Raw genomic sequence first — 18,566 nt, 5'->3', positions numbered from 1 at the left:
ACGCACGCGCATGCACACAAGCACAATATCTTTACACTGCTGTGTGGTGAGCGGAGCGACGATCCATTGGCGATGCTGTCAGTGTTTCGATGGCGTTTGGTTAAATAATTTGAATTGTTCCCCGACCCGCTGCTGCTGCGTGGAAAGGGGGAGGAGGAGAGAGAGAGAGAGAGAGCCGAGGCTTCGTCGTCGGGGCTCGCTTTCAGCACCTTGGACGGCTCCTTCTTTTCTTTTCTTTTTTCCTTTTCCTTTTTCCTCTCCTCCTCGCAGGGTCCCCCCCCGCTGTGCGCTCTCGCCGGGGAAACCCCCCTCGGCTGAGGAGCGCGGAACCTGGATCCCGAGGCGGCAGCACGCGCCCCCGCTCCCTCTCACCCACGCCAGGAGGGGAGGCTGCCCCCCCTCCCATCTATAGGGGGTCGTGTCGTGCTCAGTCTGAATGACACTTAGACCGCCACGATGATCTCTGCGAGCGGCGATGCTTCTTGCGCGTGAGCGCCAGACTCCCCCCCCCCCACACCACCCCCCCACCCCCTTTTTTTCTTCTTCTTTTTTTGTTGTTGGTTGTGGCTTTGCACTGAAATCCAAGCGGCGCAAGTGGGGAGTAGCGGCGGCGGCTCGTACAATGCACAAGTGCTAAGGATAGCTGCAGCCTACACACACCGCGAGCCTGCTGCTGCTGCTTCACTCTGAGCATCACCCAGGGAGACGGCGATGTACATCTCACACAGGTAGGTCCTTCTGGCTGAGAATACACACGGAATGCATGGATGGAGCGAGCGAGGAGGTCTCAGTGTAGTGGTGAGCAGAACTCACATTTAGTTGGAATCTGATGGCGAGTTTGATCACGTGATGCATTTATTACTCTTGAAGTCTAAACATCTTTGTGTTGAACGTTTTGATCCCACAACTGTAAGAAGATGCTTCAAGATTAAAAAGTTTACATTTGCAAAGTCCACGATAAGATCGGGGTCACAGCAGTCTTTTCTGTGTGGATTATAGCCGTGGCTCTGAAGCACAGGTGTCAAACAAATCCGGCCCGACACATCATTTCATGTGGCCCCTGATGGCTTGAAAGACATTTGATTACCTTTTCTTGAAGAAATTTAAGACAAATATCCTGTGCTTTTATTTTGAAGGTTTCAAATGAAATGGATTTATGTTATAATATTAGAGAAATGTTCTAATGTACCATATTTCTACAATAATCAAATGCAAAGAGAGTTATTTAACAAGACGTTGGAGTAGTTTATACAGCGTCACAGTTACAACCGGCCCTTTGAGGGCAGGCATGATGCTGATGTGACACCCCTGCTCTAAAGGCAATGTAGTCTCGAGTTTTTGTCCATTTTTATTGCATTAAATTCTTCCCAAAACACATCTTTGACCTATAAAGCTCAAGTGTTGTGGTTTCTGTTAATGTGACATCTACCAGTCACCTTCTAGGACAGCCCCTCAGACAGCGTCCTCAAGCATGTGATGAAAGCAAGTAGCTCCACCGATTTCATATTTGACCTCACCCGATGAAAGAAACCCATCGTCCAGGCTGCAGTAGAGAAGGGGCTTCATGTCGCTATCCAATTTACTTAAAAATGTTTATATAATGCCCCTAATATCAAAGAGCCACCCCGATTATTATTCGACCTGTTGATTTGTTAAAAACTTTTTACCACAACTTCTTAACTTATCCAATAACGGCCATGTTGTCTGCAGGTGGAGCCTGAAAGCACCGTCTGTCAAGTGAGCGGACACCTCGTGACGACCACCTCTCCGTCTCTTCCCCTCTCCATCACCCGGCGTCATGGCCGAAACCGAGTGAGTTTTCTTTCTTTCTCTTCCGAAATTTGGCGAAGGAAAAGAGGCTCAAAGTGTACAAATATGGTCAAATGCAGAATTGTTATCGAGTGCTCGGATATGGTCCACATTCTTGTGGATTCCTGCCTCTACCCCGCACTTCGTTTTCTCAGGATGGATCTCAACTTCTCCTCACACGGTCTTCTCTCTTCTTCCGCCTGTGTTTCCGCGCTTCCCTTTCCTACAAAAATGACCTTTATTCCCACGGACACTGCTCCCGTTGACCCTTGTCACTCTGAATGCTAAACACCGAGCCGCGGGAACTAAACACCTGCACGATGCCGATGACGGAGCTACTCTGAGTCCACTCTGCATAGGTCACTGTGTAAATCCTCATACAGTAGAGATTATTATTATTATTATGAGTTAACACTTTTTTTCTTCTTCCAACAACTCCTTTTTCCACCCCCAGTCTTCTCCCAGCGTTCCATTTTTAAACTGTGCTCTCCAAGTGCGTATAGTGAGAACAGCTGATGCATTACAGAGGGATGTGTGTGTGTGTGTGTGTGTGAAGACAAAGTAAAGAGGTAAAGGGAGAACGCTGTAAATCATTATTCTGTGTGAACTCTTTGTTGGTTTCACTGCATTGATCCTCTTGACCCAGATGAATAGACACAACTCGTCGCTCTCTTGGGGCTTTTGAGCTCGTGGTGCCGCTCAGAGCTCAGCGGGTTCCGGGAGCAGCGTCATGCTGCTCTTGAGGTGAAATGCATCCTGGGACGGATGACGGTGGCTCACGGTGGATTTTTTTTTTTTCAGGAGAAAGAAGCTTTTACTCTTGAAGAATGATCATAAAACTAAACCATGAGAAACACATTTCATTCCTCTTTGTATTATTATTTTAACCGTCAACCTGGTTTTATAGGGTAGTACTGGATGAACGTCATTGATACTACTACTACTACTATTACTATACTACTACTATACTACTACTACTACTACTATACTACTACTACTATACTACTACTATTCCTACTAGTTATACTACTACTACTATTACTATACTACTACTACTATACTACTACTACTACTACTACTACTACTACTACTATACTACTGGTACTACTACTGGTACTACTACTGGTACTGCTACTGGTACTACTACTGGTACTACTACTACTACTGGTACTGCTACTGGTACTACTACTGGTACTACTACTGGTACTACTGCTACTACTGCTACTGGTACTACTACTGGTACTGCTACTACTACTACTGCTACTACTGCTACTGCTACTACTACTGCTACTGCTACTACTACTGCTACTACTACTATTCCTACTAGTTATACTACTGCTACTACTGCTACTATCCTGCTGGTTATACTACTACTACTACTATACTACGACTACTACTATACTACTACTAATATTACTACTAGTACTACTACTACTATTAATACTACCACTAGCACTACTACTACTATACTACTCCTACTACTTCTAATAGTTCTAATTCTATTACTACTACTAGTAGTAGTACTAAGTACGACTAGCACTACTACTACTATACTACTACTACTACTACTACTACTACTACTAATATTACTACTAGTACTACTAGTTCTACTACTACTATTAATACTATACTACTATACTACTCCTCAGGCACGTGCACAGACATTTTGGGGGGCAGGTGCTCAAACCCAAAAAAAGAGCACCCAATGCCAAAAAAAAAAATTCTGACAGAGTTGAAGCATTAGCATCAATACACTGATGATGCTGTCCTCGACCTGCGTTTCCTCTGGGCAGCATCAGACCGCTAGCTTACATTTTCTTTATGAATAAAGATGAATTATTATATAGCAACAACAGTACAAGCGTGCTGATTGGCTAATGGGTCGTCATGCCAGCCACGTATTGCCCTCCTCGCTGGTCTGACACGGATCCGTATTGCCCTCTTACGTCATTTTCAAAATGAGCGATATTGATAGACATCAACAGCCAAGAGCAGTGGTCCCCAAACTAAGGCCCGCGGGCCGAATACGGCCGCCTCCACATTTGGCCCGGCCCTCTGAACAAGAGAGGCCTTATGATTTTTTTTTCAGTCTGGCCACGCAAATCCTAGAATAGCCCCTGTTAAATAGAACAGAATAAGAACTCTCTCTCTCTCTCTTCTCTCTCTTCTCTCTCTTTTCTCTCTCCTCTCTCTCCCTCTCTCTCTTTTCTCTCTTCTCTCTCTCCTCTCTCTCTCTCTCTCTCTCCTCTTCTCTCTCTCTCTCCTCTCTCTATCCTCTCTCTCTCCTCTATCTCCCTCTCTCTCTCTTTTCTCTCTCTCTCCTCTCTCCTCTCTCTTCTCTCTCTATTCTCTATACTCTCTACTACTACTACTTTCACTACCACTACTCCTACTACTATACTAGTACTACTACTATTACTACTACTATTACTACAACTACTAGTATTAACAACTACTACTACTACTATACTAGTACTACTACTACTGCTACTACTACTTCTAGTAGTAGTAGTACTACTACTACTATACTACTACTACTACTACTACTATACTACGACTACTACGAGTAGTAGTATAGTACTACTACTACTATACTATAACTAGTACTGCTCAAACTGTAGGCAACACCTCTAATATAGGAGTCCAGAACATAATTTGTTTTCCCAATATTCAAACATCCAGTGTCGTCCACATAAATGTGACTCGCTGAGTCTTTTCAGAGACCTGTGTTCCCTTCAGTGTTTGTAGGAATAAAATAATCTGTTCCTGTAAACGGACTTAGTGTAAGGAGGTCCACAGACCTCTGTATTGTGCATGAGGCGTATGTTCATCTGCAGCCTTAGTCCCGCCCCCCCGAGGGTCTCCGTGTCTCCTGTGTCTTATAGGGCTTGTATCTGTAAAGGTCAGATAAGAGACCGGTCACACCAGGGCAGAACAGCCGACCCATTCATCATAGTTTAATCTGTAATATTATTAATGAGCTAATGTGCTTGGCAGACTACATTCATATCCACCGGCTGGACAATTACAAAAGGTCCTGTGGAAGTTGGACGGGGCCGGTGCAATACCTGAAGCAATCTTTAAATTATGAATGATGATTTTTCTGCAGGTACCACTGTTTTCGCCTCGTTCATTCTGGATGTGAAGTCCCGTCGGTGAAAGTTGACAGTTTTTTTTCCTTTTGCCTCATCTTCATCTTTTGATGTGAAATCCATATTACGTTGTATGTTAGTCAGCAAAGACGAGAATCGCTCACTGTGTTACTCTTAAAGCTGCGGAAGCCCTTTCACGCCACTGTGAGAAAGAAATTAGGATCATACTTATAAAATACTATCTCATAATTAGGACTTACTATCTTATAATTATGACTTACTATCTTATAATTATGACTAACTATCTCATAATTAGGACTTACTATCTTATAATTATGACTTACTATCTTATAATTATGACTTGCTATCTTATAATTATGACTTACTATCTTATAATTATGACTTTCTATCTTATAATTATGACTTTCTATCTTATAATTATGACTAACTATCTCATAATTATGACTTACTATCTTATAATTATGACTTACTATCTTATAATTATGACTTAGCATCTCATAATTATGACTTAGCATCTCATAAATATGAGATAGTATCCCATAAATATAAGATACTATCTCATAATTATGACTTACTATCTTATAATTATGACTTACTATCTTACAATTATGACATACTATCTTATAATTATGACTTAGCATCTCATAATTATGACATAGCAGCTCATTATTATGAGATATTATCTCATAATTTTGACTTATAGGATCCTATTTTTCTTCTCACAGTGGTGAAAGTACTGAGCAGCAAGAAAAATAAATGTATTGAGTTTATGGCACAAGTGTGACATCTCTATATTCTCTTTTAGGTCTTGAGTCTATCTAAGTTGATATTTTAGGAAAGGTTTGCAGTGATTATTGTTCCCTTAACAATGTTAAGCTGAACTGATGCACAGCAGCCATGCTTTGTGCTAGCGCTAGCATGCTCACAATGACAATGCTCACATGCCCATGTTTATAAGGAGCTCATGCTAGATTAACTATTAAACAAACAAAGCCAAAGTATTACTTCCCCCCCCGGTCTGCTTGCAAGTCTGCGTTATTGCACCGGGGTCATGAGGGTCACGAGTGGGACACCTCCAGTTGTTAGAGGATAAACATTCTTCAGCGCCAGTGGCTCCCGAGTTACTTCATGCCCTTCTGTTTGGGTCCCTTGAGCAACCTTTTGTGTCACATGATGACCTTCTCCTACCTGACCCACAACTCTACAGCCCACAATGAACTTTTATCTGCCACCCCCAGGGAATCCTCCAGCTCCCCTGAATATCACTCATTTCCTCCGGGGGATCTTTGGAAGTCACAGATTTTTTGAAATAAAATTATATTTTTGCCGAATTTTTAAACTGCCACTTTTCTGTAAGATAAGAACACGGGTGATACTCAGAAAAGGTCAAGACGTGTATTCACATTCACGGCGACAACTTTGTATTTATATTTTTACTTGGATAGAAACAGAGGCGGGTTTATACTTTTGTTTGATTTAATTGAAAGTGTTTGGATTTCAGTGAAATAACTCTTCATTACCATGTATGAATAGTAACAATAATATTACAACGCTGGTCTGTACAACAACAACGTTTTATTTACTAGATCACGCAAATATTGTCAGGCTTCAAGTAATGCGTTAGAGCATCGACCAATCAGCGTCCTGTGGGGAGCTAGAGGCGTGTCTTAAGGTGTGTGCTAAGCTAGACAACACAGAGTCAGCGTAGCTTCAGTTGTATCAGAACTGGAGAGGATGTTGTTGTTGAAAAAAAGAGCGAAGAACAAAACAATTGATCGATCAATCTAGGAATTCAATTCAATTCATTTCAGTTTATTTTATATAGCCCAATATCACAAATAACAAATTCTCCTCAGAGGACTTTACAACCTGTACACATACGACATCCCTGACCTTTGACCTCACATCGGATCAGGAAAAACTCCCAAGAAATAGAAAAAAAACCTTTTCACAGGGAAAAAAGGGAAGAACCCTTCAGGAGAGCAACAGAGGAGGATCCCTCTCCAGGATGGACAGAACAATAGATGTCATGTGACCAGAATGAAACATTACAGAGTAACAACACATTTAATGAGTATGCCAGGGTGTATGAATTGTTGGTAGTAGGCATGGACCACGATCCAGACCTTCATGATCCATCAGGCAGATGGAGGTAGAGAGGAGGAGTGGGCTATCGGTTTGACAACGGATAAGGTTAGAAGGGGCCAGAAGATTTCCTGGCCAGTTCACAAGCTATAATGTTTAACCAAAAAGCTAAATGGTCAGACGAAGGCCAACGGGAGAGCGCATTGCGGCCAATGCACTTTTTTCCCCTCTCCTCGCAGAGCGTTTGCACAACGTGATTACTCACTTCTACTCTGAGTACAAACAGAGGACCAGAACGCTGCTGGTGCCAACACCTTCGTCCCTTTGCCCACACATTCTACATATACATGCAAAATCTGTTGCGAGATTGTTGCTTAAGCTCGGCTTCACTATTTCTCAAGATCAGGAGGCTGTATGATGTACTGCCCACTTTGAAAACGAGTCTGCATTTTCACATTTCGATGTAACTTTGACACGAGTCGAAGTCTTTGTGAGTGGAGCAGAGTAGCCAAAGACAGTCCCTGAATTATCCCAAATACCTCAAAATAAACATGCCTATACCCTATTGCTGAACACAGGAACACTTTATACAAATCCACGAGCCGGGTCAGCAGCATTCTACCCAATACCTCAACTGGCAGCCAGGCAGCGCACCAGGTACAGGACTGTGGTCTGTGAGCTGTGGGCAGCTTGTGTCTGTCATGAGCGGTTATGTGTACGGGGATGATTGTTTTGGAAAGAGAGCCAAAACCTGCCGCTGCGCTGTAGATGAGTTTTGGTATGGATGAGATGTTGTGCGTAGGGAACGTGTGGAGAGGACGGCATCTGTCGGCTCAATCCCGCTGCGTGGCGTCACACTGCACAGCCACAGTCTCAGAGTGGTAATTAAGCCTTTGACCAAAGAAATAGGTGTGGAGGTATTTGTCATAGTGGCACGTTGACAACTTTCAAAGTACAACAACGTACTATATATATATAGATAAATATATATATTTAGATAAATATATATATAATATTATAATAATATATATATATATATTATAATATATATTATATATTCATTAATATATAATATATACTATTTTAATAATATATATATTATTATAATACATATATATTATATATACACATAGATATATATATACATAATAATAATACTATATATATTATTATTATTATTATACATATATATATATATACATAAATTCTACACACATATATATATATATAAGTAAATATATTATAGTGTTATATTTATTTTATATAATGACCAAAAGTGATTTATTTTGCTAAACTCTGTCAGAAGGATGTACCAAAAGTGCTTACAAATATACTTTATTGACACTTTATTTTTAAATAAGCAAGGTTTATTCAAATGTCACTTATCACAGACACTTGCAGCCACTAATGCATAAAGTTGATGATCACCATATGCGTCAAAGCATTGTTATAAAAGTTAGTCCTTCCTGTACATTTACAGTATTGGGACATATGATGATATATTCCCTTTTATTGGTTGCTTATTTCTTTATTTATTGCAGCATTGGTTGCAGAATTAAGTTAGTGATAGTGATGAAGCCAATAAATGTTTTCATGTGACATAACTGGTTTGCTTGAAAGACTGAATAACTACAGAAGGGGATTTGGCTGCTACTTTATAACATATGCAAATTATTGTATTTTTCAAATTACTGTTAAGTGAGACTTGCACTTTAAAAGCGGGTCTGGAGAATACAAGATAAATAAATCCTATGTATCCGTAACTATAAATCTTCATAATTAAATATGCATCAATCACATAAAACTATACATCCTTGGGAATTATTTATTAGCAGTTTAACGGTCACTATTTGACAGCAGCAGTCAACCTTTAATCACATTGTGATTTAAATGACGCTCAATCGGGATTCATGCTCATAAATACAAAGAAAACGGAGTCCAGCCCACAGACCAGCACGATGATCACTGACAAAATACACAAATCTCTCATTTGAAATATGCAAAACATTTACAACTTTGGCAGATAATGGTTGTTAAATTGAGTTTATGTCCGACCACATCGCTCATAGTGAGAGGGGGTTGAATAAATAGTTTTTTTAGGGCCCTGAGAAGAAAAATAATGAGTGCCAAATTGTTGCCTCAATAGATCACTTGTGAAACGACCACTTCCTACATCGCAGACATTCTTGCATCTTTACAACTTGTTCGAGGGATATAAAATCTCAGCGACTGAAGTCCTCTTTAAAGTCGATTTCTCTATATATAATTTTATTTTTATTTTTCAACGGCCTTTCTCAAACTTACAGACTTTCTTATAACTCATGCCCTGCTATCTATCGTGACATGACTCATGACATTCTGTGAGCAGACCTACAGAAATATAATGTTCTGTTTTTTACTTTAATATCCATTTTCTCCACTCATATAATACATATTGCACCGTTCATAAGTCAACAGCATCGCAGCCTCTGGTGACTATCTTCTGACCACATAGACGAGTATGCATCTTCAAAGAAACTCTCTCTCCAGCCGAAGGGGAAATAATCCCATCAAATTGGGATGAGGGCAGCGAACTCTTGAGACCGGACCGCAATATCAACTCTTTTTGAAAACAGGGGTCTTTATTAATGAAAAACAAAACAATGCTTCTGTTGGATGCTATACATGTAGAGATGACTACTCTTGGGATCCGCTCCCTCTACTTCTTAAAGAAGCTTTCACCCTTAACTTTAATCATTATATCAGTATGAAGAATCATTATATCTGTATTCTGGCATTTATTTTGTAATTAAGTGTCATAATTTTCTTTTCTTAAATGATGTCTACCTATTTTTTTTAGATGGCCTGGGAGGGCACGTTGGCTCTTTTATTTAGCTGAAGGTCTTTGCTGCACATGCTTACTCACCTGAAACAGTTTTTTGAAAGAATACACTAGCTTACAATAGCCGTGACTTTTTCATTTGGTTATTGTGTTCAGTGGATTTGGGGTTGCGACATTACAGCTGGTGCCTTTCCTTCTTGTATTCATGCTCTGTCGGGTTTCCCCTCACACACTGTGTGTTCACCAGGTGGGTTTAATGGGTCGAGGCCTTGCTGTTGGTTCTGGTTACACTTACATTACATTACATTACACTTACAATACAAGGCGGTAGTTTTTGTTTGTTTACCGTTTCTGCTGGTCAGGGGCGTTTGTAGTATTCAAAGAAAGGGGTGGGGGGGGTTAAGCCCCAAGGGGAGGGGTGTGTTTGGTTATGTGTGCAATTTCTTTTGGGGGTCCCGGATATCCATTGTTAGAGATGGAATTTCAGGGTCATAGTGATATTTTATGCTCAAAAATATGATAATAAAAATATATTAAATATATATATTTAAAAAATGGAGAGATGTCGATAGTTATTTCTTGTATTTCAGGAGACAGATTCTAACTCTTTCCTTTCATTGGCCTCAAGTAAACCTAAATGTAAGCAGGTAACAATCGTTAATAACTACCTGGACTGAAGCCCCCCTAAAGCCCCCCTAAAATAGGCCTAACGACACCCCTGCTGCTGGTTAATCTGTCACTATAGCAATGCAGTTGGATTTCTTTTGTCTTTTTGAGCTTTACATCTTCTTACTTCTAACTACATAATTAAGAAACACCTCTATGATGCTATATCGTGTATACAGGACTGTCTCAGAAAATTAGAATATTGTGATAAAGTTCTTTATTTTCTGTAATGCAATTAAAAAAACAAAAATGTCATGCATTCTGGATTCATTACAAATCAACTGAAATATTGCAAGCCTTTTATTCTTTTAATATTGCTGATTATGGCTTACAGCTTAAGAAAACTAAAATCCTATCTCATAAAATTTTAATATTTCCTCAGACCAAGTAAAAAAAAAGATTTATAACAGCTGAGTGTTTGTCAAGGCTCAGGAAACCCTTGCAGGTGTTTCGAGTTAATTAGACAATTCAAGTGATTTGTTTAATACCCTACTAGTATACTTTTTCATGATATTCTAATATTTAGAGATAGGATATTTGAGTTTTCTTAAGCTGTAAGCCATAATCAGCAATATTAAAAGAATAAAAGGCTTGCAATATTTCAGTTGATTTGTAATGAATCCAGAATGCATGACATTTTTGTTTTTTTAATTGCATTACAGAAAATAAAGAACTTCATCACAATATTCTAATTTTCTGAGACAGTCCTGTATGTTTGGCCTCCAGATGCTACTATTGTCATTTTTTAACGATAACCTCAGATTCTTTTCACAGTTCATCTGTGCATCTTTTGGTATGGATGAGTAAAAGTGTTTTTATAAAACTGTTATAAAACTAGCAATAAAAGCGTCAATGTCACCGATTAGCATTGCGCTCATTTAACATTTTTCCGACAGTTCAAATAAACGCAGCAGAACCAGAGATGGTTTTTGTTTTTCATTCCATGAATTCTTCTTACACGTCAAAACCTTGTGCACACATTACCCACAATTCTACCGGAGCACTGGGAGTTAAATCAAAGGTTTTGGTGTGTTATGCTAGTCGCGGCTGACGTGGCCTAAAGCCGCTACGCTCAAGCACAAACGAGGAGCATCATTAATTTTGACTCCACAAATCCAGAGACTTTTCAGATTCTTGCAGTTCCATCTGGAGACGCAATAAGCTACAACTTTTTTCCAGAAGGATTTCCCAATACCTTTAAAGTTGTATTCTAAAATCGATTTTAGAGTTCCTCTTTAACGGACACGGGGCTCACAAATTCATGAATTTTCATCCATAATGCGTAAGACTGAAGATGTGTTTGATTGAGAAAAAAAACACTCCGCATTCATCTTGTTGAACTTTGACCTGCACCTCGACAGTGCTGTCGCTCAGAAACTTAGCGTTGTCTTTTTAAGGTCTTTTTGTTTTGTCACTCATCTTTAAATTGTGTGTTTCTCAGCTCAGGTAGGAGCTGCTTCAATATGTTATTTGCCCGTCTGTAGATTTTTTTCCGTATTTGGCTGATTACATCCGTACTGTCCAGTGTTGAGGTCACAGAGGTTAGACCAGATCAGCCTCGGTGGCTTTGTTGACGTCGTGATGGTTCCCATAACGGGCGGTTCTGCCAAACACACACACACACACACACACACAGATATTGAGATGTCCTTCAATGGCACAGGTCACTCCAGATTGCATCAGAGGTCCTTTTAATGTTGACTTTATCGCTGTATATTTACGGGTTGTGTCGTGATATGGGATCATAGTATGTGTGTGTGTGTGTGTGTGTGTGAGAGAGAGAGTGTTGGGAAGTTACTGTTATCTGCCTGCATATCTATCAAATCTATCCTGTCTGTTTGCCTGTCTGTCCTTTCCTAAAGGTATGTCTGTGGGTCAGATTTGAGGTTGTTTGAGGAGGAAACACTAAGTGGAAAAAGAGTATTTTGACTGCGTGAATGCAAATGGCTGATGTGAATACTCTTGGCGGACTCTTTGCAAGCTCAGCTATAGTTTTTCTTTGTGTTTTAGCCACGAGGTAAATATGGAATGACTTGCAATATTATGAAAGCACAACAAACACGAATCTATGATTCATAGTGTCCTTTTCATCGTGCATTCTTTTGTAGTTTTATATTTGTATTTGTGAGTATATGGAGGTACCTTCCCCTCTCTTTTTTTACCACCTTCTTTCTTCTTTTTAATCGTCTTATCACCGCTACATTTCCAGCTTTTCCTCCTCCCTCTCTACCCGTACGTTTTTCTCTCTACTCACATTTTGTATTTATGTTCACTCTTACTTTTTATGTTTGACCTCCTCTTCTCATCACCGGTCCTCTGAGCTCCTCTTTACCCCTCTTTGGGTTCCAACCCCAGGTCCTACCCCATCTTCTCTTCTTTTACTGTTCACAGATTCATTTTCTTCTTTACTGCCCTCCCCTGTGCCCTCTCGTATAACCCCTGATATCCATCCCTCTTTTCTCCCACTCCTTTGACGTTGAGAGTGGGGACCCACTCGGCTGACAAAGAGAGAGGCGATGACGTCACAGCAGACATGATACACCAGCATCTGCTCCGGTCTAAAAATACACACCACATGGCTCACACACACACACACGCACACACACATGCACACACACACACACACACACACACACACACACACACACACACACAGTCAGTCTGCAGCTGCACTCAGCGTTTGTTTCCACCTCCACGCTCGACTGAGATGGCCCAGCTTTTACACAACTGGGGCTTGTGGGCACGCAGGGCCACGTGCTGCTGGCCCACAACTGAGGAGCCTTGACGTGTATTAATATCAAGGTTTAAAGACTTGCTGGGTTAGTGTGTAGCACGGAGGTTTGAGGCTAGGAACACAAAGGAAGGTTGGCATAATGATCTGTCACGTACTGCACTTAAAAATAAACAACTAGAACGGGCACTCGGTAGAGCGCATACCTTCGCATATCACAAGATTGGGCATTGAATTATGAACATGTTGGCATTAGTTGCATGCCAATTGGATACAAATTGACCGTGCTATGGTAGAAAGAAGATTTTGACCTTTTCATGACCTTGACCTTGACCTTTGAACCGATCGATCCCAAAATCTAATCAAATGGTCCCCGGATGATAACCAATCATCCCACCAAATTTCATGCGATTCGGTTTAATACTTTTTGAGTTATGCGAGTAACACGCATACAAATAAATAAATACACGGCGATCAAAACATAACCTTCCGCATTTTCAATGCGAAGGTAATCAATGCCCTTTTTGTAAATCACATGGAGTTAAAACCTAATGCATTGGAAATATTGACGGAAGGTGCATTTGAGTTAAAGAAAACTTCAAATTAATAACTGAACTATGTCATATACTGTAATGATGTATTTAATTTCCCCTTGAAGGCATATGGGTCAAACATATTAGGCTGGTCTTGTTTCTATGTCAATATTTCAGTATTTCATATTCCAGGTATTCCCCCAAATCCCATAGATGTAATGTATTATAACTCAAAGTGGGTCAACAACACATATTACTTTTGCAACTGTGATTCACTTCATTCATTGCTTCACAAAGCAAAACTATTTAACATGCGATGCATGTAACCAATCCTTTTTTCCCCCTCAGAATAAAGAATATCACGAGTTGATATACAGGACTGTCTCAGAAAATTAGAATATTGTGATAAAGTTCTTTATTTTCTGTAATGCAATTAAAAAATTATTAAATATTAAAAGAATAAAAGGCTTGCAATATTTCAGTTGATTTGTAATGAATCCAGAATGCATGACATTTTTGTTTTTTTAATTGCATTACAGAAAATAAAGAACTTTATCACAATATTCTAATTTTCTGAGACAGTCCTGTATATATAAAACTTTTTTTTAAAAGAAATTTTACTATAATCTCAAGTATTTACTATTGTAATGAAATGCACGCTAACATTATCTCGCTATCTGTGTCTGCCACAACTAAGTAGCTTAATTAGCTGACTTGCTTTGAAGCATATCTCATATTTGCAATGATCAAATTAGCATTACAAAGTTATGATAATGCTAGTGTCACATTTAAATAATTATTTTAAGATGCATTATGAAGATTGAAAGATTGTACAGAATCTAGCTGTGACATCTATCTCAACCTTGAGAGTTGTTTACTCTAATAATATTTAAGAATGTTCATATTGCCTTCAATGTACCCTGTACAACGATCACATATCAGGTATTGGCTACCTCTCAGTTCTCAGCTGACCTCAATGTGTCTCTTGTCACCCCTCCTTCTCTGAAGCTGGTTTATTACCTTCGCATTTGAGAATGAGGAAGGTTATGTTTTGATCGCTGTGTATTTATTTATTTATTTATTTGTATGTGTGTTATTCGCAAAACTCAAAAAGTATTAAAACGAATCGCATGGAATTTGGTGGGATGATTGGTTATTATCCGGGGACCATTTGATTAGATTTTGGGATCGATCGGGTCAAAAGTCAAGGCCAAGGTCATGAAAAGGTACCAAAAAAGTGGCTGCGGCGAAGGTATGCGCTCTACCGAGTGCCCGTTCTAGTTATTATTATCTTTATTTAAAAAGGGTTAGGGTTAGGGTGTACAGTTAAAACATAAATAACCATTTAATGCACTGCACCAGATTGTAGCTACACAGCTAATTAGCATCTTTCGTCCCTTGACAGACCATAATAAATATAAAACAACAACAAACATTACAGGATAAGACACACGACAACAGTATGTGTGGTAAGAAGAACACAGAATACACAAAGCAAAGCGACAGTACAGCACATTAAAAGTAAGTACATTATTAAAATAAAAACCATTAAAAGTAAGTAATACATATGATTAAAAGTAAATAATAAAAACATTAAAAGAAAGTAATAAATATGATTAAAAGTAAATAATAAAAACATTAAAAGTAAGTAATACATACGATTAAAAGTAAATAATAAAAACATTAAAAGTAAGTAATACATACGATTAAAAGTAAATAATAAAAACATTAAAAGTAAGTAATATATACGATTAAAAGTAAGTAATAAAAAAATAAAAGTAAGTAATACATACTATTAAAAGTAATAATATACTAATATTTAACCACGGCAAACATTTCCAGACCGCTTGAGAAAACCTGAACAGTCGCAGCAACACACTCTCCCCCCCCCAAGTAAATCTCTGCCTTTGAGCAAGGCACTGTATACCCGCAACTCCTCTGGTCCTCAACAGTGGAGGATTGTGTGATTTCTCAGTAGCTGAGTGGGTGTCTGCGTGTGACCTTCGGTGACCCTGCGCTCGCTCCCCGAGGCCATCGCTGTAAATAAGAGTGTGTTCTTAGTGAAGTTGCTGGGCTGAATAATTAATCTTTTTTTAAATCTGCATTGCATTTGTGCTCATATGCTTCTTCAACGAGAGCCTTGCTGTCCTTATCTCCCGCTCTGTTATCGTGGTCTATGTCTGCTACCTTTAGGATAATTGATGAATGTCATTATAGTGTGGTTCTGATATTTAAACTATTCAAATATTCACCTGAAATGTAAAAAAAAAAAGAGAAGAAGATTGTTTCTTTGAGGCGACACTAATCTGACACGGCATCTCCAGACCAGCATACTTTATAAATTGATTTTCACTGGTTTGACTTAAAATATTTCTGCAAACATTTAAGATTTAAGAAATGTTTTTTTAGTGATGCCTTTCCTTGTTTTGTCTCCTCTTTGTGCGTCTCTGTGTGCGTGTCTTTTCTGTTTGTCTGTGTTGGCATGTAACTAGGGAGGTGCAGCAGGCCAGTCTGTCGGACCTGGAGATCATCTCCCAGCCAGCGGAGGACGAGAACCAGTACTTGACTCCTCCGGTCCAGCTGGTGAGTTTCAGCTACAGAGATCTGCCCCTCGCGGCTCTGGACCTCTCGCTGGCCGGCTCGCAGCTCCTCTCCAACGCAGACGAAGACGAAAACAGGGAAGGGTGAGTGAAGCCGACGTTGTGTCGTGATGCCTTGTTTTTACGGGATGGATACATTTCATTTGTTCGTCATCTCAGCCAGGAGGATCATGAGCATGTGAACATATGAGTGTGTGTTACACCCTTAAAATGAACTGGTCAGAGACACGTCGTTTTTCTGTTTTGCAACTTTCATTTAATTAACAAGTTCCTGGTTAAAACAAGCATACGTTGTGTTGTCTTCAGCCTGATTACTGCAGCTGCCCTTCACACACCCCTCTCTTAAAGAGACAGCGCCGCTCTCTTAAAGAGAAAGCGCCGCTCTCTTAAAGAGACAACGCCCCTCTCTTAAAGAGACAACGCCCCTCTCTTAACCCTTGTGTTGCCGTTGGGTCATTTTGACCCGATTCAATATTTAACCCTCCTGTCGCCTTCGGGTCAATTTGACCCGATTCAATGTTTAATGTCGGTGTTCTTTCGGGAGTCAACAAACAAACATAAAGTACCTCACACTTAAACTTGGAAAACAATATTAATTCTAATAATTTTCTGGAGATTTTAATAGCTGGGGTCATATTGACCTCAAGGGTAAAATATGTTAGTAAATATAAAGGTAACAGGAGGGTTAAACATTGAATCGGGTCATATTGACCCGAAGGCAACACAAAGAGACAGCACCCCTCTCTTAAAAAGACAGCGCCCCTCTCTTAAAGAGACAGCGCCCCTCTATTAAAGAGACAGCGCCGCTCTCTTAAAGAGACAGCGCCGCTCTCTTAAAGAGACAACTTCCCTCTCTTAAAGAGACAGCACCCCTCTCTTAAAAAGACAGCGCCCCTCTCTTAAAGAGACAGCGCCCCTCTATTAAAGAGACAGCGCAACTCTCTTAAAAAGACAACGCCCCTCTCTTAAAGAGACAGCATCCCTCTCTTAAAGAGACAGCGCCCCACTCTTAAAGAGACAGCGCCCCTCTCTTAAAGAGACAACAAATGATTTACCTTAACCACACATTAAAAGTAAAATAAAAGAAATTACCACAGTTGTATTAAATTGGTAAAATATATGACATAACATATTTCAGGGTGCTACAGGTGCACCTCTGTGTCTGTCAAGGGCTAATCTCATATTCTGCTGCAGCGTTATGTTTCGGGTGGTCACGTATGATTGCATGCTCTAGGTCCCTCTCATGGTTGCATTGAGTTTCAGTGACCCGTGTTTTACATTGGTGAGACGGAGGGGTTACTAATTGTGGGTTGTATTCATTCAATCGCACAATACAGCAGTGGTCATTGCAGAGACACGTGGTGGAAGATCTGAGTGTGACTTTCTGGTTTTTTTAATATCATTTTCCTCAAAGGCAAGTGTGAGTGACAGACGTGTGCTCATTTATTGGTTTCAAACAGCTTTTTATGTGAATTCACAGTGACAATGATGTGTTTCTGTGAACAGTTTGGCAACAGGGAGGTGTCAGTGACACACTGGAGGTATTTATTCCTGCTGTGGGTGAACACAGCACAGTCACTGTTGAGCCAACAGAATTATGCATCTTATGAACAGACTCACAATCTACCACAATAAAACATAAAACACGAAGGTGCTTTTTATCTTCGCTGAGCTTAACATATTATATGTTTGTTAAAAAAACGGAACATCTTTTTGGAAAACTAATTACATTTTCCAATCATTTTTTTCTTCTCTTACTTCATTGCATCATTACGGATTTAACATAATAGTCTATACATCGACTAAAAAAAGCTTAAATTCTGTTTCAAATAGTTCCACATGAACAAATGAACAGCCTGCCTTTGAATGAGCAAATAGTTGCACATGCCAGAGATATTATCATATTGGACCCTTCTCTCACCCGTCTCTTCAAAAAGTAACGATGAGATGTAACCACATATTGTAAAGTTGTATAATTTTTAAATTGAGTATTTCTGGGTCAACCTTTTTTTAAATTTATTGTCAGTGTCAATCTTACTCAAACAAACTATAACAGACTAACAAACGGTTGCATGTTTGCATTTTGTTTGTTGCAAAATACAGTATTTTTTTTGTTTTACTCTTGATACTAGTTCATTGCAGTGAGAAGATCTTTTTCATCTTTTATAAAGGTTGCAGTTAAACTCACCAAAGAAGACCACCTGTACG

At 39.5% G+C, this 18,566-nt stretch overlaps 1 protein-coding gene across 1 annotated transcript in view; it reads left to right on the top strand.

Moving 5' to 3' along the window:
- The first annotated feature begins 665 nt into the window (after positions 1 to 665).
- LOC130192807 (transmembrane protein 266-like) overlaps positions 666 to 18,566 on the top strand; it is a 53,419-nt gene continuing 35,518 nt past the window's right edge. The window contains exons 1-3 of the mRNA XM_056412974.1: positions 666 to 728; positions 1,711 to 1,812; positions 16,251 to 16,442. Coding sequence (XP_056268949.1) covers positions 1,799 to 1,812; positions 16,251 to 16,442 — 206 coding nt within the window. The 5' untranslated portion in view covers positions 666 to 728; positions 1,711 to 1,798. The remainder of the gene's footprint in view (positions 729 to 1,710; positions 1,813 to 16,250; positions 16,443 to 18,566) is intronic.

The sequence above is a fragment of the Pseudoliparis swirei genome, chromosome 4 (genome assembly GCF_029220125.1).
Source record: "Pseudoliparis swirei isolate HS2019 ecotype Mariana Trench chromosome 4, NWPU_hadal_v1, whole genome shotgun sequence".
NCBI lineage: Eukaryota > Metazoa > Chordata > Actinopteri > Perciformes > Liparidae > Pseudoliparis > Pseudoliparis swirei.
The sequence above is the reverse complement of the archived record's forward strand: the minus strand, read 5'-3'. Positions and strand labels throughout refer to the sequence as shown.